The 24,554-nt window shown below is 30.4% G+C and overlaps 2 protein-coding genes across 3 annotated transcripts; both read left to right on the top strand.

Moving 5' to 3' along the window:
• The first annotated feature begins 12,042 nt into the window (after window positions 1–12,042).
• LOC8280141 (long-chain-alcohol oxidase FAO4A) lies at window positions 12,043–18,083 on the top strand. Its single transcript, XM_048374896.1, has 3 exons — window positions 12,043–13,110; window positions 15,057–15,326; window positions 15,934–18,083. The coding sequence occupies exons 1-3, from the start codon at window positions 12,865–12,867 to the stop codon at window positions 17,770–17,772; spliced, it is 2,355 nt and encodes a 784-aa protein (XP_048230853.1). The 5' UTR covers window positions 12,043–12,864; the 3' UTR covers window positions 17,773–18,083.
• Window positions 18,084–18,688: 605 nt separating this feature from the next.
• Window positions 18,689–24,385, top strand: LOC8280142 (protein decapping 5). Of its 2 annotated transcripts, XM_048374901.1 has the most exons (8): window positions 18,689–18,932; window positions 19,029–19,129; window positions 20,933–21,004; window positions 21,100–21,917; window positions 21,948–21,981; window positions 23,231–23,422; window positions 23,585–23,692; window positions 23,799–24,385. In XM_048374901.1, the coding sequence occupies exons 1-8, from the start codon at window positions 18,794–18,796 to the stop codon at window positions 23,937–23,939; spliced, it is 1,605 nt and encodes a 534-aa protein (XP_048230858.1). In that variant the 5' UTR covers window positions 18,689–18,793; the 3' UTR covers window positions 23,940–24,385. The 2 variants fall into 2 exon arrangements, with proteins under 2 accessions (XP_048230858.1, XP_015575135.1); XM_015719649.3 differs by having other exon boundaries at window positions 18,691–18,932; window positions 21,100–21,981.
• Window positions 24,386–24,554: the final 169 nt, after the last annotated feature.

Raw genomic sequence — 24,554 nt, 5'->3', positions numbered from 1 at the left:
CGAGCATGCGAATAATTTCCAAAAATAGAAAGTTCCAGTGGATCCTGATTTGTTCCAATTCAAAGACCTTTCTTAGAGCCATTCATTGAAATTCATATACAACTTATAAGGAAAGCATGGATGATGAAAAGACAACACCAATGACACTTTGCTTTAAAAGATTTTTCGTTTTGTTTAGAAAAGTTGGGCAAACCATGTCTGCAAAAACAGTCGAGCAAGTTCCTTTTTAAATTATACAAAATGCTTCTTCCACTAAACTTATCCCAGATTTGTTCCCAATGTTTACCTTTTCTATTTTTCTCTCAGCAACATCAATGCCTACCTAGGAAGCTGAGACGGCCTAGAATATGTTGTTCCGAGATCACCTTTCACACAGTACGGTCTAAAATGGTTTCTTTTCTTCTTTATTTCTTTCGATATTTGAAGTTTATTCAGCACTCAAATTTTTAACCTCAGACGAAACATCAAACGTTCAATATAATTCATCTCCTATGTAATACATTTAACAAATCCTTTTTGTGTATATTTTGATATTCTCTAGCTGAAAGCTTGGAAAGAGGTTAATTACATTATATGTATATATTGCACCTTGCTTGCTTTGGAATGCATACCAAGTACAGTACTTCGCCCTTTTAATATTTATCTGGTGCAGAAATTTAGAAAAGTTGCTCTTGCCAGAACTTATTCAGTCAGCAATATTCTCAGATGAGCTCGTCAACTATTTAGAACTAAGGAGCTAAGTGAATATGTTGTACTTAATTTTGATTATAGATTCTCTAGTTTCCTTATAGGTTAATTTTAAAATATGGTTTCCCAAGTAACACTTTTACACTGATTTATTATACCCACTAATATGATATTATTTTATGTGTCACTTTCCTTTTTCAAAAGTGTATTTGCTTACCAATATTGCAATAACGCATCAGATAGTACTATAGGTTAGTGTAGAAGTGTCTGCTTAAATTATATTTTTTTATAAAATAACATTAATATGTATTCAATATCCACGTATTTTTCCTTCAATCCATTATAACACAACATTTTTATTAAATTTAATTTTTATATATATATTATGGCCGGGTGATATCACGGATAAGTAAAATTAAAAAATAAGTAGAATGTTTGGAAGTGGACGAATAACTAATTTTTGAAAAAAATTTATTAAATTATTTTATAATTTAATCTATCTTTATTTTAGAGTTTATGGTTTACTTTTTATCATTTTGGTACTTTATTTATAAATAACTATCAAATTGTTTAACAACATCGGTAAGTATTGATGTGACAGTTGAAAAAACAGTGGCTACTACGTGCTATATTAGAATTTTTTAACAGTATTTTACAATTTAACTGCTATTTGCTAATGGTTATATTCACATAAAACATATCAAATCAAAAGGTAGTTTAATAAAATATTCCCCTAATTCTCTAATAGAAGAATAAGCAGTAGTTATGATAACTATAAGAAATAAGTCATTAAAATGTTTTACTAGGTTTTATTTTATTTTGTTTTAATTCATTTTGCGTAATTGCCAGAAATGAGTATCTTGTTGGGACTTTGGCATGCTTTTCCACTTTGTTGGTATTTAGTAGTCCGTTTCCCTTTCATTGGTACTATGTTACTGTCTTTATCCTCTTCTTTCTTTCGATAAGTTAGGACGTTAGAAATAAAGGAAAAAGAAAGAATATTCTTATTTTATATAATTAAAATACTATATTATCCATAAATAATTAATTTAAATTAAACCTAATATATAAAATAATCAAATTAACTTATCTTAACAAAATAGTAAATATGAATGTTTTAGTAAATTTATCTTCGACCAATCCCGTTTCTATATTATAATGATTATTGATATGTATGTATATAAAACACATGCAAACCAATCGTTAGCATCTTTATAATTTTTTATCCCTCTGAAATTTTTATTATTTCATAATATTTATCAATTAAATATACTTTAAAATATATTTATTTAGATATTAAGATGAATACTACATGTCTATAACTAAATAAAATTTATCGTTTGTATAGAATATGTCTTCGACCTCTAAAGAAGAATAATAAAAAAATTAAAATTATAGATCATATGATATAAGTTTATTACTTTATGAGATTTGGAAATTATATAATGTATATATATATATAATAAAATTTTGTGTATTCTATATTCTAAATCATGAACTTTAGGTATTGATAATTCAAAGATCAATAAATTAAGTACATAAGTTTCAATTTATTTAAAAACATGCATTATTTAACTTTATAGGTATGCATTAATCTTATTGATTTGATTTATGCTATTGGCATTTGAACTTTTATTTTTTTCTTTGAGAATCATTTGAACTTTCATTTCAGATACGTACATTAAGAATACTTTTGGAGTCAATATTACTAAATAAAAGTTTAGGGGTTGATAATTAGCTAAAACTTTGTCTGAAAAAATAAAAATTAGAGATTTAGAAAATGGATTTGGCCTTAGAAAATAAATTTATATTATCTTTTGTCCTTAAAGAATCAAATGCCTTTGCTGGAACGTGTCAACTCCAGATATTTGGTGGCCTCCTATTTCTCCAAGGAATATTTCTTATATAAAATTTAGGAACTATACATTTCCAGTGACCCCTCTCTTGGCCTTTGCCCTGTATAATTATTTAAATATTTATATAGATATAAATTTAGTTAGAATAATAATAATGAAAAAAATAAAATTGAGAGATTATTTGGTTAAGAGATTTAAATATTATTACTGAATAATTATATTAAAGTAAAAAATTTTAAAAATAATATATAATAATTGATTTAATTCCGATCAGCTATCAATAGTATTATTTTTTAAAATTTTTTATACCAATTTATAGTTAATTTTATTTTTTATTTATTTTAATATATTATCTTTTATTAAAATTTATTAATAATAATTTATTTTAAGTTTGATCTTGTAATACCCGGAATTTTTTTCTTTAATAGAGATAATATTAATAATGATTAATAAATGAGTTTTTATTTAAATTAATTTAACTTTATTTTTATTTGATTTAATTTGAAATGATTTAATGAAAATTTTAATATTAGTCAATTGAATGAGTTATTTTTCTATACTCAATTACTTTGAAATTTTAAGATATTAATCAAGTAAATTATTTGAATGGTAGAATATATTTTTGGTTATTCTAATTTTTCCCCAATGTATATGTATATGTATAAATAAAATTATATATTGGAAAAATTATGGTAGAAATTGTAAGGGATGTTTTTATAAAAGAATTTTGGGAAAATTGGTTATTTAATTTAATTGTGTGTTAGGACTAAATTGGAAATTTATTTTGGAATAAGGATTAAAAGTATAATTTTATTTTTATGGGGTTTTAATGAAAATTTGTGAGTTTGGTATTTTTGTAAATAAATATGTCGGTCAGGGGAGGTTCTGCCGGATTTTCGGTAGAATTCTCCTGAGTCGAGATTCTTAGACAGTCAGTCCTAGGAGTCTAGGATTAATGATCGATTATTTCAGCGTTTTGATAAATTGTTTTCCGTGACTAGATAGTCCGCACGTTCAGCTCGCTCCAGCTGAGGCACCGGAGCAGAGTTAGGAGGTCACCAAATCTGTGAGTTAAAGTCATATATCGCTTATGCGTGTCATGCATAAAATTTGATTTGCTACTGTGATTATTCATTTGTAAATTTAAATTTTCATTTAATTATTATTATTTGCATGATGTTTTTCCGTTATCACCAATTTTAATATTGCATGATGACTCAGGATGGGACAACAGTAGAACATAGGAGTTGGATGAGTGTCCCAGTATAAATCTAAGAAAGATGAGATAGAGAAAGGACAAATAGGTAAAGTTTTAAGAAAGAAAGATTAGGATATGCTCTGGTCGAGCATCGCTCTCTGGGCTTAGTAGAGTGTGGTTGCCGGAGTAAAGGTCCCTGGTCGAGCATTGCTCTCTAAGCGCCGGCTTATTTGGAAATTTAAGTGACCGGACTAGAGGTAAGGTCCCTCGTCGAGCTATGCTCGCTGGGCGCCAGTCTTATTGGATAAGAGAGCCGAAAGGTTAAGGCTGAGAGTCAAGTGACAGAGAGCAAAGCCCTGTTGGAATGAGAGATTGAGATGTTAGAGTTGAGGTTAGTCGAGACATAAGTGTTGAAATAAATCGAGATGTTAGAGTTGGGATTAGAATTCTACTGAAGTACTCCGTCCCGTTGCATGTGGAATTATTTTTGGGTAAGCATGGCATGACACGTATGGTTAGCATGATTTATTAAATATTTTAAAAATTAATTATTGAGATGTTTGAAACTATTTTAGATATATGATTTTAGCTCACTCTAGACCCATACCTCCATTTAATCGCTTTTTTTTTCGTGATCGTTAGTCTTCTCGCGACTCTTACTCAGTAACCCGACTTCTTCATCATCGGGTGGTGTTTGATTTGGTATGTCAAATTATAAAAATCTTAGATCCTCCGCAGTAGTAATAGTAGGGATATTAGTGGTAATTTTCTGTAGTTTCCGGTCTTGCCTAATTTTTCTGGCAGACCGAAATAATTATGTAAAATGTAACTATTAAGATAATTTGTGGCTTTAATAATATTAATTTGAGATGAGATTTGATTGAGTTAGTGGGTGTCGGGGCTTACTACGGGATTAAGCCTACCCATTCCTGACAGATCTCATATAATTAAATTTTTATATTTTATAATAAATAATAATTATTTTAAAATCATTCCCAATAATTAGATTATCATAATATTTATAATTATGGTAAAACTGAAAAAATTATTAGTAAAATTTATATTTAAATTTTATTTTATATAAAAAAAGAAATCTTGTAATGAAGGAGGTTTTTCTCGGTTTTATATTATTTTCTGATATATATATATAACTTTAGGCTTTATGAATTAAGGAGGACTCATATGATTCTTCTTCTTCGAGTGCTCGACCGGAACAATGACTAACAAAAACTGTAATTACATAGATAATTGCTCCTTAAAAATAATTTTTATAAATATTTAATAAAGATATAATTAAACTAAAGAAATTAATTAATTTTTTAATTATTATAAATTATTTTATTAATTTATAGTAATATAATATAATATAATATATTTAACAATAAATTTTATATTTAATAATTATTTAATTTATTAATATTAACTACTAATAAAATTTTATTAAAAATTTTAATTTATCAATTATCAATTACAGATTATCAGTTATCATCCGCCAATTATTAACTATTAACTATCGACAACATTAAATACCCCGGACCGAACAAATCCTAAAATATGTTTATAAAATCCAATGCTATAACCTAGATATAGTAGAGGAATTGTTCCTGCAGTGGATATCCAGCGTGGCACACATGAGAGGAAACTTATTAGGAAAGTTCATTAAGTTTGTATTTTTTTTTAGCTCTATTAAATCTATTAAATTTTATAAAAAATTAAATTAAATTTTTATTTTAATTTTTAAGTAAATTAAATCTATTAATTTTTATACAATGTATAATTAATTTATAATGCTAATAACATCTAAAATGTTGTTAAGTGCAAGAGTATCATAATTTTAAAAGTATAAATAATAACCGTTCTAAATATTTTAAAGTCAAATCTATATTTTACGAGAGAGAAAAATCCACACTTATTCTTCTTTATTTGTATACAATTAATATTTATAAATCATAATTTACAAAAAAGAGTAATAAATTTTTTTCTCACTTGAAATGGCAGTAATATTTCGTCTTTTTCATTATGCTCATTTAAAGTAGAGGGTGAAAGTGTAAATGTTAAATTAAATTACATCCCACCATCTTTAATATTTTTTATAATAAAACCATAAAGATATATATTTCATGAAAGTAGACTAATCATGAAGCTATGATGTAAGTTAAATAAAAAAAAATAGTTTTCTTTTTCTCACATAATATAGGCGTAATTTTAAAATATTCAGAACGATTATTATTCAAGCTCTCAAAATAATAGAATTCTTACAATTAACGGTATTTTAAATGCATCAACATTAGTGTTTAATTGGATCTTTTATAAAAATTAATGGATTTAATTAGTAAAAAAAGAATAAAAATTTAATTAGATTTCTTATAAAAGTTAAGATGTTTAATTGAGAAAAAAAAAATTAACTAAACATCTTTAATAAAATTTAAAATCAAGCACATTTTTGTACCTTTTGCCAAAAAAAAAAAAAGAAAAGATAAATTAAAGATTAAAGTCGAAATATGAGAATAGAAAAAGAGAGAGGATCAAAATGTGGGACGGGCAGCATAAGATTTGTTTTTTGGTGAAATTATATATTGAGGTTAAGATTTCCTTAAACAAAGATTAGGTGAAGAAATGATTGATGGTGACCAAAGTGCAGTTTAGGTTCCTTAAAATTCGTGATATACTTTAATAATATAAAAGAAAAAAGTACATTCAAGTAACAAAATAACATAGAATCTCTCCCTCTTTCTGACACACCTGTTTTTCATTTTTCTTTTTTTTTTTTTAAATAGTAGACAGTGATGTCCATTCCCTTAAGACACGTTCGGTTTCAGATATTGTTCAAGAAACCAAATAAATTAAATATAATGCAAATAGCTGAAAGAGGGATTATTAATATTGAAGTGATACCAATAATTTTGGCATTGCTAAATACTTTTATATTTGAAGACAAATCTCTTCAGATTTTTAATTTCTTTTAACACTAATAACTAATATATATATTAATTATATTTTTAACTAAGAAAATATTCTTAAATTTAAATTTTATGATATATATTTTAAGATATTTATGTCTTTATAAAAACATTCAAATTATGCTTAGTTGGATTTTTTCATTTTTATTATCAAATTAGTTTTATATTTTTAAGCTAATTATGAGTTTATGAATATTTCATAAAAAATAACAGTTGAAATATCAATAATGATTATATTATTATTATTACTACTACTAATTAATTCATCTATTTTTCTTAATTTTTTAACAAAAATCATAATAAAATAATTTTTAAATATAAATTATATAATAAAAAATGAAAATAAGAGAAAGGGAAAAGGAAAAAGAATACAAAAGAAAATGAAACAAAGAAATAGTGATTGCAACCTGTAACCAATAGGCTATGCCGGCGGCTGCCAGAAAACAGTGATGTGAAAAGTTCAGATATGAGAAAAGAGAGGGACCCACTCTGGCTATACCCAAGAGATGCTACTAATTAATTCAAGCTAATATAAATCTATAATTATATCTCTCCATTTTTAGCATTTAATTAATTTAATATTATAATTTTTGATATAATTTAATAGTTATTTGAAGTTATATTTTTATATTTTTTTAATATACATCTCCTTTCTACAAAGTTATAGTATTTAAATATTATTAAAAAATAAAATTTAAATATATATCCATCTCAGTCCGATAAATATAAAAAAAACCGCCAATTATAAATTTAATTTATATTTTCACAAGTAAAGCTTAGTAATCTGACTAATTGTTTTTTCAATAATTTTTATTTTTAAACAATTACATATTTATTCTCAGTGAGGATCACTTTATTCCAACAATATTTTATAAAATAAAGCAAATAAATAATACATAATATTACAAATTATAAGACAAGTGTATATTTATACTTTTAATTTTTAATTATTTAATCAATTTAATATGTGATTTTAGATCTAATAGACATATGAATTTACTTTTTATAATATTGTAATAGCTTTTTGAGATGTGTCTTTAGTTAATATATCTATATGTATCGTATAAAACATAAATATTTTTAAATATAAAATTTAAGTATATATTAAATTAAATTAAAAGTTTAAAGTATTTAAATATTAAAAAATTTAAATAATTATTAGATTAAATGAAAAAGTAAAATATAAAAATAACTAATCAATAAAAAAAGAAAAGATAAATACATATTTGATAAAAAATTATATAAATAGATTTTAATATTAATGGAAAATATCCAGTAATAATTAAAATGCATGAAAACGAATTTCGTACAAGGCTTTCATAAAACATTTATTATCTGTTTAAGTGAATAGTAACAAAATATACGTTATCGTCTCAGACTAAAGCACTATTTGCCATTGCCGCTCGTAAAAGTATTTTTGGTAAAAAAATATTTATTTGTCTTATAATTTTTCTTTTTGAAAAGATATAAATTCTGCTTTTTGAAAAGTAGATTTGATAAAAATGATTTTTAAAATCCACAAATTTTTGTCTTTCTAATTAAATTCTCAATCCAACATGAGATTTCCAAAAACCAAACAATTTAATCTCAAATTAAAATATAAATGATCAATAATCTCTTTACAAATTCATTTCACCATTAATATCAAAATTGATTTGCCATATAATTTTATGTAATCTTATTTAAAAAATAATTGCACATGATATATATTGGTGCATACGAACATATAATGATTATTATAAAATGTTTGAAATATTATTTATTTTTTCCTCTCTTGGAAATTATCACTAGTCTTTATCGGGAACGAAGACGAATGGTTTCAATTATTTATAAATACTCATATTTAAATAGAATTTTTTTAAAAAAAATTAAAATAAATTTTAACTCGGACACTCCTTCAATCTTATTTAATATTCCAAGTAATTTTTCAGTTTTTTTTTGTTAGATTGTCAACTTTAACTCATATATTTTAACTTGTGTGTGCCAATGTTTTCATATTTTTACCTAACATCACAGTTGCATTAATAATCTGAATCAACAGCAAGCAAATGAATTCATTGAGCTACTTCTAAACTTTTATTTTTGAACAAGGCACCATTCTTTCTATCATTAACTCCTTTAGTTAGTTCCATTAGAAGATGTGTCAGTTTCATTTGTGCACTGTGCCTCACATTATCCTTTATTCAGCTTCTCCCGGAGCTTGAATCTCTTAACTATGTAAACTCATCCTTTTCATAAACATAATAAACTCTTTAAAATTCGTCAAAAAAAAAAAAGGGCACAATTTAATATTTACAACAAAATGTAAATTTAAAAAATCAAGTTTGTGACAGAAAAAAGAAAGGCAAACATAACAAATTTGAGTTCTGGATGTGCTATTACAATTTTCACTTCGAATCCCATCTAACATCGCTAGTATTTGTACCATATAAATCATATCATTTTAATCTTAGACTCAATATTTCACTTGATATCTTGAGTATTAATAATTTTTCAAACTCATTCAAATATTCATTAGATTCTGAAATGTTCAGTGTTCCTTATTGATGCAATTTTTCGATATGTAAGTGTTTGATACTTTATTATTAGATAATTGATATATTACTAATTATTTAAATGTAATAAATATATATTAATCATCTAAGAATAGATAAAACCATCCCATCTATCATGAGTTTTTTTCATTTTTGCAAATAAACTCTCATTTTTAAAATTTTTATAAGTTTGATCCAATATCTTTGCATTCATGCTCAAATATATCATAGCTCAATTAGGCGTGTGTCAAATCGTGACGTGGCATGTATATGATTGTTCTTACATCATCGAGCTTTAAACGCACCGTATAGAGCTTGATTTGCCAGAAAAAGAGGAGTATATGATGGAAATGTTATTCCCTTGCATTCTATTTAAACCCTAGGTTTAAACCGAAGTTCCTAACCGAATTGATTTAAATTTCTCAAGTTCAATCAAATCTACTTGAGTTTTTCTTTCCTTAGAAGTAAAAATTTTCAAAGCCAATCAACCATAACTACTTCTTCTGTCTGCAACCTGAGATCAATTAGCAATCACGACTCACTACTTTGCAATTCTCCCATTTTATATTTATTAATCTCTAATTAACAACGAAGTGCTTCACCGGAGAAGGAGGTGGCAATGAGGATGTTAGTAACGCTGTTGTTAGTAGATAATACATTGTTCTTGAATCCACCTCTCTCTCTCTCTCTCTTTGTATCGTATAACAACCACTGCTCTGCCTCAAAAATCACCAGTTTGTAATAGAAAAAAATATTTTCTAATTTATTCTTTTTGGGATTGGTTAACATGGGTTTGTACACCACTTAACTTGCTTCATTTTAAGACTAGAAACACAAAGAAGAAAGAAAGAAGATTATTGCTTTCTTCCTTAATAGAAAAGAGAAAAAAATTCATTTTATATCTCCCTTTTTCTCTTATTATGTTTTATCTTCCAAGAAAAGATTTTAAAATTTATAGAAAAAGATTATTGTTTACATAAGCTTTAGATTTGAATGCCAGAAGTGCAGTAGCATCAAAAGTGGTAGAAGCATCGATCAATATGGTGGAAAATGAGAGGAAAATAAAAGTAGAAAAAATAACTACCACGAACTTTTACCATTTTCTTAAATATATCTTCACCTTATAATTTTATCTTTTTGGTCCATCATTTTTGCGTTCTATATCAAATCTACCCAAGTTGTTTCAAGCGTGTGCCTATAATGACATGGCACGTAGATGTATCTTTTTCTTACCAATATAGAACGTACCATCATCAGCCAAAAAAAAAAGAAAGGCAAAACTATCCCAACTACCATGACCTTTCATCATTTTTTCAAATATACCCTCACCTTATAATTTTATCTTTTTGGTCCATCGTCTTTGCGTTCTATATCAAATCTATCCAAGTTGTTTCAGGCGTATACCATGATGACATTAAATAAATTCAGACAAAAATAACATTAATATCAAACAAAAATACTACAAAATGTTATTCAAATCAATATTGTCTGCATTATATATGTCTACCCAATAAACCTAAATAAAAAATAAATGCTTCAATGTTGTTTGTAGTACACATATGCACCATGCAATATTAGGGCAACTTCTTAAATTTCTGGAAAGGCTTTGCCAGAACATGCTGTCCATTTTGAATCAACAAAGTTGTATTCTTACTAATCTTTGGCGTTGTTATCCTAGAGGATCCGACCACCTTTTATTTTTCTTTTGAACAAACTAATGTATGTTGGTATAAAAAGATACATATGCGTATTATGTCATCATAGGCACATGCCTGAAAAAACTTGGGTAGATTTGATATAGAATACAAAAATGATGGACTACAAAGATAAAATTATAAGGTGAGAGTATATTTGAAAAAATAGTAAAAGGTCGTGGTAGTTGGGATGGTTTTCCCTTCCTTTTATTTAAGCATAAAACGGTGATGACATATTTAAAAAAATGGTAAAAGGTCGTGGTAGTTGTGATGATTTTTCCTTCTCTTTATTTAAGCATAAAACGATGAGTTTTAAACTCCTTTAAGTTGTAAGCCATGCAGTCAAACAAATAAACCACGTGTGCATGCTATGTCATGAGTGGCACACACCAAAACGATTATGGGTAGATATTGTACAATATGTAAAGATGGTGGACACAAATCGATAAATTTTAAAAGTGAGGGTAAATTCGCAAAAATAATAAAAAAGTCAGAGTATTTAGGATCATTTTGCCATAAAAGTATTTCAAAACAGAAGATGAAGCATTTTTGGAATCGAATGGAGGAAGGCTTCAGGCTGGCGAAGCTTGTTGTTGAATAAGTACATAGTGTGAATGATATTTACTGTTTTAAAATAAATGAAAGAGAAAAATTAGATGGTTGACATATATGCAGGATTAACATTAGCATAAATAAATAAACACCACATGTACATACCGCATTATGTTTAGAGATTGATGATGTAAGATTAATATTAGCATAACTGATGCTATACGGGAATTGAACTAGAGTATATTTGAATAAGAATACAAAGATAATAGACCAAATTGTTAAATTTAAAAAATACGATATATTTATAAAAATTATAAATGAGAAAAACTTGTCGTAGATGAAATACTTAGATATTTTAAATTATTACAAAGTCAGCAAGATATCCTTTTTTGATACTTTTCCTTTAATTATATATATATATATATATGGATGAAGAGCACACAGGTTTTGTATCTTATACATTTATATGAAATTGTACTAGGGTTTGCTTCTTGATCTAAAAAGGAAAAAAGAAAAACAAAAAAAATTGTACTAGCCTTTCCCTTTCACCACTAGTACTGATATATGGATCAGGCTAATCAAAGCTGCAAAAAATGGGCCATGGGACATCAAAGTCTTTCTCTTACTAAATGGTTTAATGGTCAAATGAGGATAAATAATTTTATTTTATTTTATGGGGTGCGTATGAATCTGGACATCAACTACTAATACAGCTTGTTATTAGGTATAATTATTGAATTTTATGCTAATCTTTTTTCTTTAAAATTAATCACCAGCATTTTTTTTTTCTTTTCAAATATTGATAATGGTCAGCTAGCCATTACCCCTCAATCAACGAGAAGAAGAAGAAAGTAATTGTTCTAATGGACTTAGTTGACTAATATTATGCAAATGCAAGACTAGTACTGCATGCCCCAAATTTAAAACCTGACAATGGTACTATGCATGCTTCACAGTAGAGTGACAGCCACTTGCATTGACTTGCAAAGCTTTTTTTATTTATTTTATAATAATTTTGTTTTGGTTTTTTTTTTTTAAAGAAAGAAATAATATAAAAAAGAATGAAAAGGAAAAGACAAATAATTTTGATGATAATTTAATGTAGGCAGCTGATGAATTAAGAGTTATGGTTGTATGTTACATTTATTGTGAGAGTTTGGGAAGGCCTGATTTCTTGACACTGCAACTTCTGTGTTCAACAAATTTGGTTTCTCATATCCTCCACGTGTTCCCTTCCTTTCTCTCTCTTTCAATTATTTTTCTTTTTCTTTTTCTTACTTTCGATCAGTTTCCAATATATATGTAATCCTTGACATAACATATTTTATATATATATATGTATGTGCTTCTTCTTCTTCTCTGTAGCAAACCTTCAAAAGAAAAATGGAGCAGAATCAGTCATCATCATCAACATCAGTGATTGAGTTAGGCAACTTTGATCGTACCCAAAAACATTCTTATGTCAATTCACTTTGTTCCAGAGAAATGGAGTCTCTGTCTGCTATATGTGACACCTTCTTGCCATCACTGAACATCTTCTCAGATTTCATTACCAACGACAGCACCACTGATGATTCCACGGCCATGTTTTTTCAATCTTCTGCTTCCATGGCTGGAACACCTCAACGTGTAGGATTCATCATATACCCAACTTATTTTAATTATCTTTTTCCTTTTAATTATGTGTCTGTCTGCATGCGTCCACTGTGCACACATATAAATGGATGCCCGCCACACGAACACATATGAATAATATATATATACACATATAATCATCATTCTTCATTGAGAAATCTAGCGTTATGGTAATGGGAGGATGTGCATGCCTCATAGCTTACCACAAATACATGCAACTTTTTCCAAGAACAAGATAATTAAGAAGGCGAAGGTAATCTAAGCTGTTAATGGTTTTCTTCTCTTTTCTCTTTTGTCTTTGAGGGGATTTTGTGGATCATGCAAAAAGTATATTTCTTTCATTTTTAATACATAACAGTAATTCCAAATAGGCATTAAACTCTGTCCAGAACCGCTTCTTTTAAAAAGAAAATTTTATATATTTTTTCTGGAATTCTAATAAACTGCTTTTCAGAAGAAAAAAAATGTAAATGAATACTTTCAAAAACATATTACATATAAGATTATTATAAGAAATTAAAAATTCAATTTATTAAATTAATAATCATGAGTTCTTTTATATATATATATATATATCCAATAACAATTGAAAAAAAGTCTCATAATTGGCCGGCTACTATGATGTCATGGAAAACTACTTTTAATGTGCAAAATATGCATGATGATCATTTATAGCGAGTGATGGCATAGACTTCAGGAAGGTTAATTAAATTAAGACATAATTTCCAACTATAAGAGAATCATTGTTGAATCATCATAAGGGAAGATCTTCAAACTTTATATGAATAGCTATTTAATCATCTGAATTTTTTATTTAATTTTTATTTTTTCAAATTCTGTATAAATAATCACTTGGGTCATTCCAATTTTTATTTGATATTTATATTTTTAAAACTATATAAATTAAATTTTGCTGAGTTTTATATAAGATATATAGTGGGTGTGGTAAGGTTGTTGATATTCTGTACGCATTCCCTTTCTCTTCTATTGCTGTCATTAGGCTTTGGTGGCCTTTCCTTTCGGTTACAGTGACTTCTTAAATGATGTGCCAAACATGGCATAGGTTGCTTTTTGCATGTACGATCTCATAGCAACTACCGTATCATATTTACTTTCACTGGCTAAGTGACATATTATATGCTTTAAATGACAGGTGACGTAGCTGAGATTTTCAATTGTGGCACTTCTCTATTATATTCTATATATATTTAAATATAGGCACATATCTTTAATTAGTTTTAATGATTTTATGTCCATTTTTTTCTTTACATAAATACTATGGTTACCCTATTCGATAATGCCATTAATGCATTTAATGGATAGAGTTCTCCAAGTTTAAAAAAACCCATTATACAAGTGGCAAAACGACAAACAATTTATTCAATTTTTACAGCTTTAACCATTACAAATTTTAGTGAGCCACAATTCAATATTGAGACAGGTTATAAAGAAATTACCAATTATTTAACTGGAATGTGAAATGAATAACTAATCACTGTTTTATATTAATTGTACACCTTCACAAATATATATAAAAAATGATTCATAAATAATAAGATCTAATACCATTTTAATAATTGAGCCCAGCATTATGAAGAGAATTGCAGCACTAAAGATATTGAATCTTAATTCTCAAGTCTTACTTGATCTTAATCATATCCACATTGCTATATCTACTAGTTGGCTGCTTTAAAATTGCTAGTTTGTGAGATAATATATATGAAGTAATTTTGAAGCCTGGTGGCCCTATTGGTTAACCCTCAAAGTATAGAAGATGCTATTATATGTTCTTTTACACATATTTGATGCATGTGTAGCTATGGATCCTGAGTTGTTAATTCATTTAAACTCAACAAATCAAAAAAGTAGTCATTATTCTTTGAAAATTGTCTTAAAATAGAAGATTTATAATAGTATCCATGCATATTTGTGATTGGCAGCTAGGAGGGTTAATAAGTGAAAGATTGAAGCACCCAAAGAAGTGGTTAATAAGGCTGGCCTTATGGATGCTCTCAACATGGATTGGGACGTTCATCCTTTGTGGGGTGGCCAGCATTTCAACCCATTTCCCCTACTTTCAGAGTTTCTCTCAGCTCACATTACATAAAAGGGAAAAGATTTTGCACTCATGGTCTCTCAGCTTTTTGTATCCTCTCAGGATGCTATTTAAGGCCATGAAACTTCTTATCCTACTTGTCTTCTTCTCTCAGGTATAGGAACTCAGTTTAAGCTTTCTTTTCCTTTTTAAATTATTCATACATTCTTCAGTAACTTTTGCATACTTAAATTGAGTTAAGAATACAAGCATATACATATATACTGAGTTTGGCTAAAATATTAATTATAAATGTTCACGGGCATGAATATTCGACTGGTCTATATACAATTATTTGGAGAAATCCAAATTTAAATATATATTCCTTGAGTTTAACAAAACTTCAATTATTACTCAAACTTGTTTGAAAGTATCATTTACTGAATAGAGCTTATATTGAGAGTTTGTGTTAGAAGTTCATGAGGTCCAATAGATTAATCAATTGAGTTTGCAGTTGGGATCACAATTTTGATTTGGTAAATTCTGATGATCTAAAAAATTTTCATGGTTTTGTCAACTTAGTTGCCTTTCTATTACACCACATAATTCCAAGCCTATTGGTTATTTCAGCAAGTAACTTGAGTCTTTGCCCCGATTGAAAGTATATGCACTCACAATCAAGCCCTGCATATATCTTTCAAGCATGGAAGCAATTCTTTAGTTAAACTAAAATACAATGTTACCAATCAGGTTTCCTCTTGGCATTTCAAATCCATTTTCAGGTTGACGAGAAAAATGAAAACCTTACGTGGAAAGCAATAGGCTATCCCGGACCTGACCCCCAGTTCAAAGTAGACAAGTGGGAAGCTTTAAAATTATCTCCCTATGCAAGATTTACAGATAAACAACTGGAGCGGAAAGAAGAAGAAGAAGAAGAAGAAGAAGAAGAAGAAGGTGAGGATGAATTAAAGCTCTTTGGACCTCTCCACAGAGGAATCGTTGACATGAACCTTCCACGAGACGCAGTTGCAAACTCTCTCCAGCGATTAGGATTCTCTATCCTTGCAAATCGCCCAAAGAAATATTATAGTCCTCTGGTTATCCGATGTGATGCTGTAGTAGTCGGTTCTGGTTCTGGTGGTAGCGTGGTTGCTGGTGCCCTTGCAAAGGCTGGTTATAAGGTTCTTGTCCTTGAAAAGGGAAATTATTTTGCTAGAAGCAATCTTTCACTGCTTGAAGGGCCTACAATGGATCAAATGTACTTATCTGGCGGTCTAATGGCGACAGATGATATGGGGGTTGTATTACTTGCAGGCTCTACAGTTGGTGGTGGCTCTACAATCAATTGGTCAGCTTCTATTAAAACACCACAGCATGTCATTAGTGAATGGACCAATTGCTACGATCTAGAGATTTTCGGAAGTAAGTTGTACAAAGAAGCATTGGATGTTGTGTGTGAGAAAATGGGAGTTCAATCTGAAATTCATGTTGAAGGATTCAACAATGAGATTTTAAGAAAAGGGTGTGAAGAATTGGGTTATCCTGTAAGCAACATACCGCGAAATTCAGCACCGGATCATTACTGTGGCTGGTGTTGTCTGGGCTGCAAAGATGGAAAGAAAAAAGGAACCTGTGAGACATGGCTATTGGACTTGGTGAATTCAGGTAATGGTGCAATTCTTCCCAGGTGTGAGGTAATTAAAATCCTACACAAGCGAAAGAGCAATCGAAAAGCAGCAACTGGAGTTGTTTTTGGATTTGAATATAAAGGGAAAAAAGAATTGTATGTTGTTGAATCAAAGGTAACAATTATTGCTTGTGGTGCTCTCAGTAGTCCACCATTGTTGAGAAGAAGTGGACTGAAGAATCCTAACATAGGCAGAAATCTACACCTGCATCCCGTAACAATGGCATGGGGTTACTTCCCGGAGGCATGGCCTGAGGTAGAGAAGAAGAGCTATGAAGGAGGGATAATGACAGCAATGTCAACAGTTGTGGCTAATTTTGATAAATCTGGATATGGCGCGGTGATACAGACTCCATCATTGCACCCTGGTATGTTCTCAAGTTTGATGCCATGGGTCTCTGGTGCTGATATCAAAATGCAAATGTGCAGATATTCAAGGACAGCCCACATATTTGCATTGGGCAGGGATAAAGGATCAGGAACTGTGAATTCACCGAGCTCAATAACTTATCAGATGAAAGCAGCAGACGAGAAAAATCTACAGAATGGAATAGAGAAAATATTAAGGATACTAGCAGCAGCAGGAGCTGAAGAAATAGGAACACATCACTGCATAGGAAGAAGGTTAAATGTAAAAACAGCCAGCTATCATGAGTTTGAGAAATTCGTGAAAGAGGAGAGAGCGCGGCCTATGAGGGACTTGTCGAACCAGATATGTTCAGCCCATCAGATGGGGAGCTGCCGGATGGGGGTGAATCCAAAGCACTCAGTGGTGAACCAGACAGGCGAAACCTGGGAAATAGAAGGATTGTATCTGGCAGACGCAAGCGTATTTCCAACTGCTTTAGGTGTGAATCCTATGGTCACAGTTCAAGCTATTGCTTACTGCACTGCACAATCTGTTCTTGAAGTTCTTAGGAGAAAGAAAAACTAATAGGTAAAACTAACATCTCCTGGATGATGATCAGGATAACATTCCTAGCTTATGAATCTGCTGCTACTTACAGAAACATGTTACCCCTAGCAAGGAATAAAGACAGCATCAGCTCTCCCCAAATTATAGTATCAATAAACTTGCACGAACCAAGAACATATTGCTTGCTGTCAATAATTGCTAAATAATTGTCCTGATTATGAACTGCTAAATCATTTATATTGTATGAAACACGACCACAGCCCAGTTATAGCCATTGAAGCGCGGGGGTAGGGCTTCTATTTTTCAAAAGAAATTTTCAGTTTGGTCTCCTTTCAAGTTTTCATTTAACTTTTATTTCTGAAACTTCTTTTAGTTTTCAGTTTTAGTTCTCTCAATATTTCAATTTGGCCCCTCTCAAATTTCTGACTCTTCCCTGAACTTAGCCCAACATGAGACAAACGTATTATGCTGTTTATATGGAACTTCCATATACTAAATAACCCTAATTTCAGAATTAAACAGGAAAGAAAATAAGAAAAAAAAAAAACACTGTTGAATGCAAGAAAAATGGCTTTGGATATTCATATCTTTATATTACTTTCTTTTTAATTTTAAATCTAAAATCTTAGCAATTATAAATAAAAGATAATTAAAATATTTAACATACTTTTAACTATAGATATTAAATAGATATCAAATTTCGAATCTTTTAGTCTACCATACATGACATTGATGAATACTATCATGAGATTATTAGTAAGTGATAGAAAAGCTATTACATAGTCCAGACATCTAATGAATTGAAAAAGGAAAAGAAAAGAAAAGGACTAAACAAACTGAAATAGTATTTTTTTGAGTGAAACTGAAATAAAAATTTGATACAGGGTTAAATTGCAAAAACCCACCATTTGTACCGTTAACTTATAAAGGAGAGAAGATACAAGAAAAAGCAAGCCAAAAAGAGAGGAAAGCAAAGGACAGGAAAGGAAGAACCCTAACAAACGGCTGTAATAGAAATAATCTTCAGTTTTGTGTATGTATGGCTGTATCGTCGTCATCAAAAGCAGGAGAATCGTACTTAGGAAGTTATATAAGTTTAATTTCAAAGTATGAAATTCGCTATGAAGGCATTCTTTACCATCTCAACGTTCAAGATTCCACCATTGCCCTAAAAAACGGTGCCGCTATGCATTCTTCTTAATTTCTTCGTTTTTATTTATCTGTTTTTTATTGTTTCGTTCAAATGTTTCTAAAATTTAATGTTAATGATGCAGTAAGGTCTTATGGAACAGAGGGTCGCAAGAAAGACGGTCCTCAAATTCCTTCCACCGATAAGGTCTATGAATTCATTCTTTTCCGTGGTAGCGACATTAAGGTAAGTTAATTCCACTCTTCATTTTCTGTTTTTTTTTTTTTTTATTATGTGCATGCACTTTCAGTTTCTAGGTTGTTATGTTTTATCGGCAGTGAAAACGTCAACCTAGTGGAAATGATCAATGAATTTTAAGAGAATTGAAATTGTACTACTCTTATAACATCGATTTTGATAATTGAATTGAATTGCATAGAATGTATGATCCGATTCATGAATTGTACGGCAAATCTTAACCTCAGCGCTGTATTAGCATAAGGTTAGAAGAGACAAAATATTAGAGAATCTGAATTCCAGGGTGCAATTCCAGTGTGACTTAATACCCGAGGACTTTGAGGCGTGAACTTGAAATTCCTTTTTCGTTTCTTTCTCTCATTGTTTCGATGCATCCTGATCTAATATCCTGCAAAAATTGCCGAATTTAGTATTGCCCACTCCAACTTCAGTGATAAACTGATAGTGCTTACTCTTTTTTGTTTTTTCTTCTTTGCTTCTTCAAATCTAATTAGGATTCACAGATTGATAAATAACATGACATCAGATTAGCAAGTGCTTTTTGGACGTAGAGTAATATGACCTCCCAATTCATTTTAATTCGAGATATATTCGTATTAGAAAGATAAGTACTTTTGTCTAAGAATTAAATAAAGTGAAAACCACATCCATAAGAGGGCATTATCTTTCCTTAATTGAGTTTGTGGACCTGCGAAACCTTCATTTATGATGCTGAACTGTTATTTATTTTGTTGGCTTCATCCGTTTATATTACTCTTCCTTTCTTCTTTTCCTTTTTTGCATTATTTATATATGTTATTGCTTACGCTTTTCTCCCTTTTTCCTTTTTGAACTTTTAATTTTGTCATCTTACTTTTGCCCTATTATTGTATGTCTTGAGATAAATCTCAAGTTTTATGATAGCCAATAGAGTTCAAAAGTGTTAATATACTTTGTGATTTCTCCAACTTCTAGGACTAGAATGATTCTATTACACATGATTATTTGGGAACTGGCCAGAGGCTTAGATTAGCAAATGGAGAGCCACTTTCTTTTAGATCCAACTAAAAAAAATAAAATTAGAATCTAACTAAAATTACAGTACATGTTAATAGAAACTTTGGCAGTTTGTTCTAATTGGTGTTTCTTTTGGTTTGGGTTTCACGTTGCGAATCATGTAATACATAAAAACCAAACTGGTCGGCTGTGTCAATTAATTGGTGGTTTTCCAATTGGAGAATTTAAAATTGTTTTTACAAACAAAAAAAATTTGAAAAAAGAACTAAAATCGGTGGTTTGATTTACCACTTTTCTGCTATTTTTTTCTCAGTTATTTATTTATTTGTTATAACTGTTGAAATCTGAAATATGTCTGTTCACATTGGATGGTTATAGTACTGATTTATACTATTAATATCTACAGCAAATAGCAGTTCAGTTTACCACATGTGTGCTATTTTTTTCTGAGTTATTTATTATCCAAGTTCATTTGGAATTCGAGATCAATTAAGAATTCTTGCTTTATTCCTGTATATGAATTTTAAGCAACCTATTAGATGATGATCGTCTACCGTAATTCTCTGATCCCCAGATTTGCTGCAGTGAAATATATATCAAGTTTGTTTTCCCTTTATTTAGAGCGATATTGTTATATCTTAATGATGTGTTTAAGTTCTCCCTGAGCACCTTTCATCACAACTTAACATTTTGGTGTTTCAAAATTCATTCTTTTATAAGTGGGATATTGATTCTCCCTATGTTGTAAATTGTGATTTACATGCAATTCATCCTTATAAATTATGTCATTTTCAGGATTTGCAAGTTAAGACTGCACCACCTGCCCAAAAAGAGGAGCCAGTGCATGATGACCCTGCCATCATTCAGGTTTTGACATTTATTGTTATTTAATGAATTCTGGAGCTTATGAGTTAGGAAGTGAAGTTACTAATTGTTTATTTCTGGTTTTTGTTACTTTGCAGTCACACTATGCTGGGGTTCCTTTAAGTTCTTCAGCATCAGCATCCGTTGATGGTACACCTTTTATAGAATCTGCTCAGGGGCAAGATATGCCTGCTCCAAATAGCGGAGCATATTCAACATCATATCCTCCATTTCAGTCTGCAAACCATGTTGTCTCACCAAATCTTTCTCAGGCTACTGAAAATACTGCGCAATCTTTTTCTATGCCAATGTATTGGCAAGGATATGATGGAACATCATTCAATAGGTCTTACACTCCCCAACACTCTCTTCCTTTTCAATCCCCACCCATGGCATCATCGTCCGTATTGGTGCAGAATCAGATGCAGACTTTAGGATTGGAGGTTTCTTCAGTAATGGGACTGACAAATGCAACGGACTTTGTTACTACCGTACCATCTGCTACATCTAGTCTTTTACATACTAGTTTTTCAACTACTCCTCCAGTACAATATTCTGTTCCTCAAGAAATGCCATCCTCATATTTGAAGACATCCTTACCATCACATGCTGCATATGATTCTATTGATAGACTAAAGCCATATACAGTTCCGCACTCTAGTGAATGCACAAGCTTCATCAATGCTCAAAGTATTAACAAAGACGTTCCTGACTATATTCCAGTGCATTCAAATCGATCTATATCAAATGCTGTATCTCCATATAATGCTTCTACCTCCAGTCCCTTGCTAACCCTAACTCCATCTCTCTTAGTGCCTGGTCAATTAGCAGAATCTACATCGCATGTGCTTTCTTCTACGATGTACCCTGATCAGAAGAACATGGATCTTCTGACATCTTTATCATCTATTTCACAACCCCTGGTTCCTACTTCGGCATCTCAAGCACCATTATTGCCCTTGCCAACTTCTGTACAAAAGGTTGGACGTGTTTCATTTTTTTCATTAAAGTTTCTTACAGCTTTGTTGCATGTCACTTCTTTGTACAGTGACTTGTGGCCATTTATTTACAACAAACTTGATGGTGCTGTCTTCAGTTGAAGGCTTTGTGATGTATAGTAGCATTATCTTAATATCCTACAATGCTTATAAGCGATAATAAGAGAGGAAGGAGAAAAGAGAAAAAAGAAAAGATAAAAAAGGCCGCTCTCTAGCTGTATGGGTTATTTCAGTCAGGGCCTTAGCTTTTAAAATGTTTTAGTTCAATGTCTGAACAATTAAAGCATTTTAATGTTTGGTAAATTTTTCTATTTATGTTTTTTTCTTTTTAATGATTAATAAAGGAAAGAAGACAGTCATATTTTATTTTGATAAAATCAGCTTGGGATTGTAATTACTTATGGAATGACTACTAGCTTCCCATACGGCTAGCAATTGTGGGGCATGATAGCTCCATTAAAAGCTCCTGTAAAGTCACGCTTTTCATTTTGATAGGAGTAGGTGCTTTTTGGGGCAGGGCACTCTTCATTCTTCATTCGAAACTAATGAATGTTTTGTCTGGGGTTTCTATGTTTTGTCTGGGGTTTCCGGCTCGCAATGGCTTGATTCTTTTACTGAAAACGTGAGTCTTTTACTCCAGGATTTTGGAAAAAATTTTAGATAGGCGGCCATCTCTTAGCTGGAATCTCACAGTAACTTTTCTTCCTTGTAATGAACTTATTGACTTGAATGAAAAGTTTTGAAGACATTAATTTGAATGTAAGTTTTTTTTGAGTTCATCATGCTTTAGAAATCTAATTTGCCAGGTTTTGAATTGAGTTATTAAGTTGTACAGGTGTGAGATTGTAATATTTTAAACATTAGGTCATCAAGTAGAATTGACTTCAAATTCCAGGCGCCTTTTATTCATTTATTTATTTTTCCTTAACTATACCATCAAACTCTATTAATTGGTATTGCTAATAAGCGAATATTATTCTTATGAGGAATGAACTTATTATGCCACTTGATGTTGTTTGAGTGTATAGAAAGAAGCATGAATGGTGTGAAGGGTCTTCCTTCTGCGCACCTCTGTATTGATTGAATCACTGTAATGGTCTCACCCCTTACTCAACATAGGGGGGATGCTTTTCAGTTGAGCCTTTTCCATCGTGCAATAGATGTGTCTGATGTGATTTTATGCTGTGCACTTTTGAATAACGTTGATTGTTGTGTTGTTAATACTTTGCAGCATAATCAATTCACGATGCAGTTCACTGAGGAATTTGATTTTGAAGCCATGAATGAGAAGTTTAATAAGGAGGAGGTTTGGGGTTCTCTTGGAAAGCCAAAGCCAACAGATAAACCATTGGGCAAAGAGGACAATGGTCAAAGTTTGGAGGACAAAGTGGCTCCTCACCTGGTGCCTAATTTTGATCCTAAGGTAGGTCTTCGAACATTTTTGTGCATGAGACATAATATTTTACCAAGAAAATTAGCACATCACTAGGGAGTTTGTTAACGATTTTGTTTTTCTTAATTTAAAATCTATATTGAAGTTCTTAAAATTATAGTCAATAGGTAACATCATTCTTGCTCTATGCAGCCTGCATACCAGAAAGATGAATTTTTTGACACAATATCATGTAATTCATTTGGTATGGGAAGGAATGGTCAGAACCGATTCTCTGACAGAAAAAATCCAAATACCGAGGTTAGATTTTTCTGTATTGTTTTCACAGAGATGAATAGAATTGTGCTCAAAATTAATTGTGTTCTGATGATTTATTGATTTATCTGTAATTATGTTGTTCTATCAGACTTTTGGCTGGTCAAATCAGAGGCCTAATTTGGGCTATGGCAGTTATGGCAGGGGTCGTGGTGACAACTATCGTGGCAGGCATAATTGGGGAAGGGGATATGGTTATGGCGGGAGGGGCAACGGGAACTTGCCATTCTGATGAATTCCAGATTTCCTTTGTCTCAAGGAGATCCGTTAGTTTGTATACATCATAGCTGCACTTATGTTTTGTGCCGGTCTCACTTTTTACCATAGAAATTATTAAGTTAGAATTATAACGATACAAGTGTCTTAATCTTGGGATTCTAAAAGTTGAGATACTCGGTAGTAGTTGTCAGAGTAAACAGTTGTGGCAGATTCAGGTTTGTTTTTTGGCCTATGAACTGCCCTATACTCTCAGGGACATGCTATTAGATTTTCCAATAGATTTTTGGAGCCCTAAATCTACTTTACCCTTTTTCTTTTTTCAACATATATGCATTGGCTGCAGTATTAACAGACTAAGTTTTACCAGTTGTCTGTCCCGTGTAAATTACTGCGGACATTGTTGTGATGGTAGTGATTTGGAAAGCATTAGAATACGTCCAGCTGAGGGACTTGAAATTTCTTTCTGTTTCATGTATATATCTTTTTTCTTTTCTTTGATATTTGATTTGCCATTATTATTTGGATTTTGCCGGCTTGAAAGTTGAGCTGGTCCACCATTGGCCAATGTCACTCCCAAAATAATCCTTATGTTCAAATTGTTTAAACGTGGGCGGTTTTGAACCTATCC

This window comes from Ricinus communis, chromosome 5, assembly GCF_019578655.1.
Source record: "Ricinus communis isolate WT05 ecotype wild-type chromosome 5, ASM1957865v1, whole genome shotgun sequence".
NCBI lineage: Eukaryota > Viridiplantae > Streptophyta > Magnoliopsida > Malpighiales > Euphorbiaceae > Ricinus > Ricinus communis.
Note: the sequence above shows the minus strand (reverse complement) of the source record. Positions and strands in the feature narration are given on the sequence as shown.

Excerpts from the sequence above, each read along its gene's own strand:
- LOC8280141 (XM_048374896.1), top strand. The coding sequence starts at position 12,865 with ATGGAGCAGAATCAGTCATCATCATCAACATCAGTGATTGAGTTAGGC. Across the intron at positions 13,111-15,056 it reads TGGCTGGAACACCTCAACGT|CTAGGAGGGTTAATAAGTGA; the intron begins GTAGGATTCATC and ends TGTGATTGGCAG. Across the intron at positions 15,327-15,933 it reads TACTTGTCTTCTTCTCTCAG|GTTGACGAGAAAAATGAAAA; the intron begins GTATAGGAACTC and ends ATCCATTTTCAG.
- LOC8280142 (XM_015719649.3), top strand. The coding sequence starts at position 18,794 with ATGGCTGTATCGTCGTCATCAAAAGCAGGAGAATCGTACTTAGGAAGT. Across the intron at positions 18,933-19,028 it reads CACCATTGCCCTAAAAAACG|TAAGGTCTTATGGAACAGAG; the intron begins GTGCCGCTATGC and ends TTAATGATGCAG. Across the intron at positions 21,005-21,099 it reads ATGACCCTGCCATCATTCAG|TCACACTATGCTGGGGTTCC; the intron begins GTTTTGACATTT and ends GTTACTTTGCAG.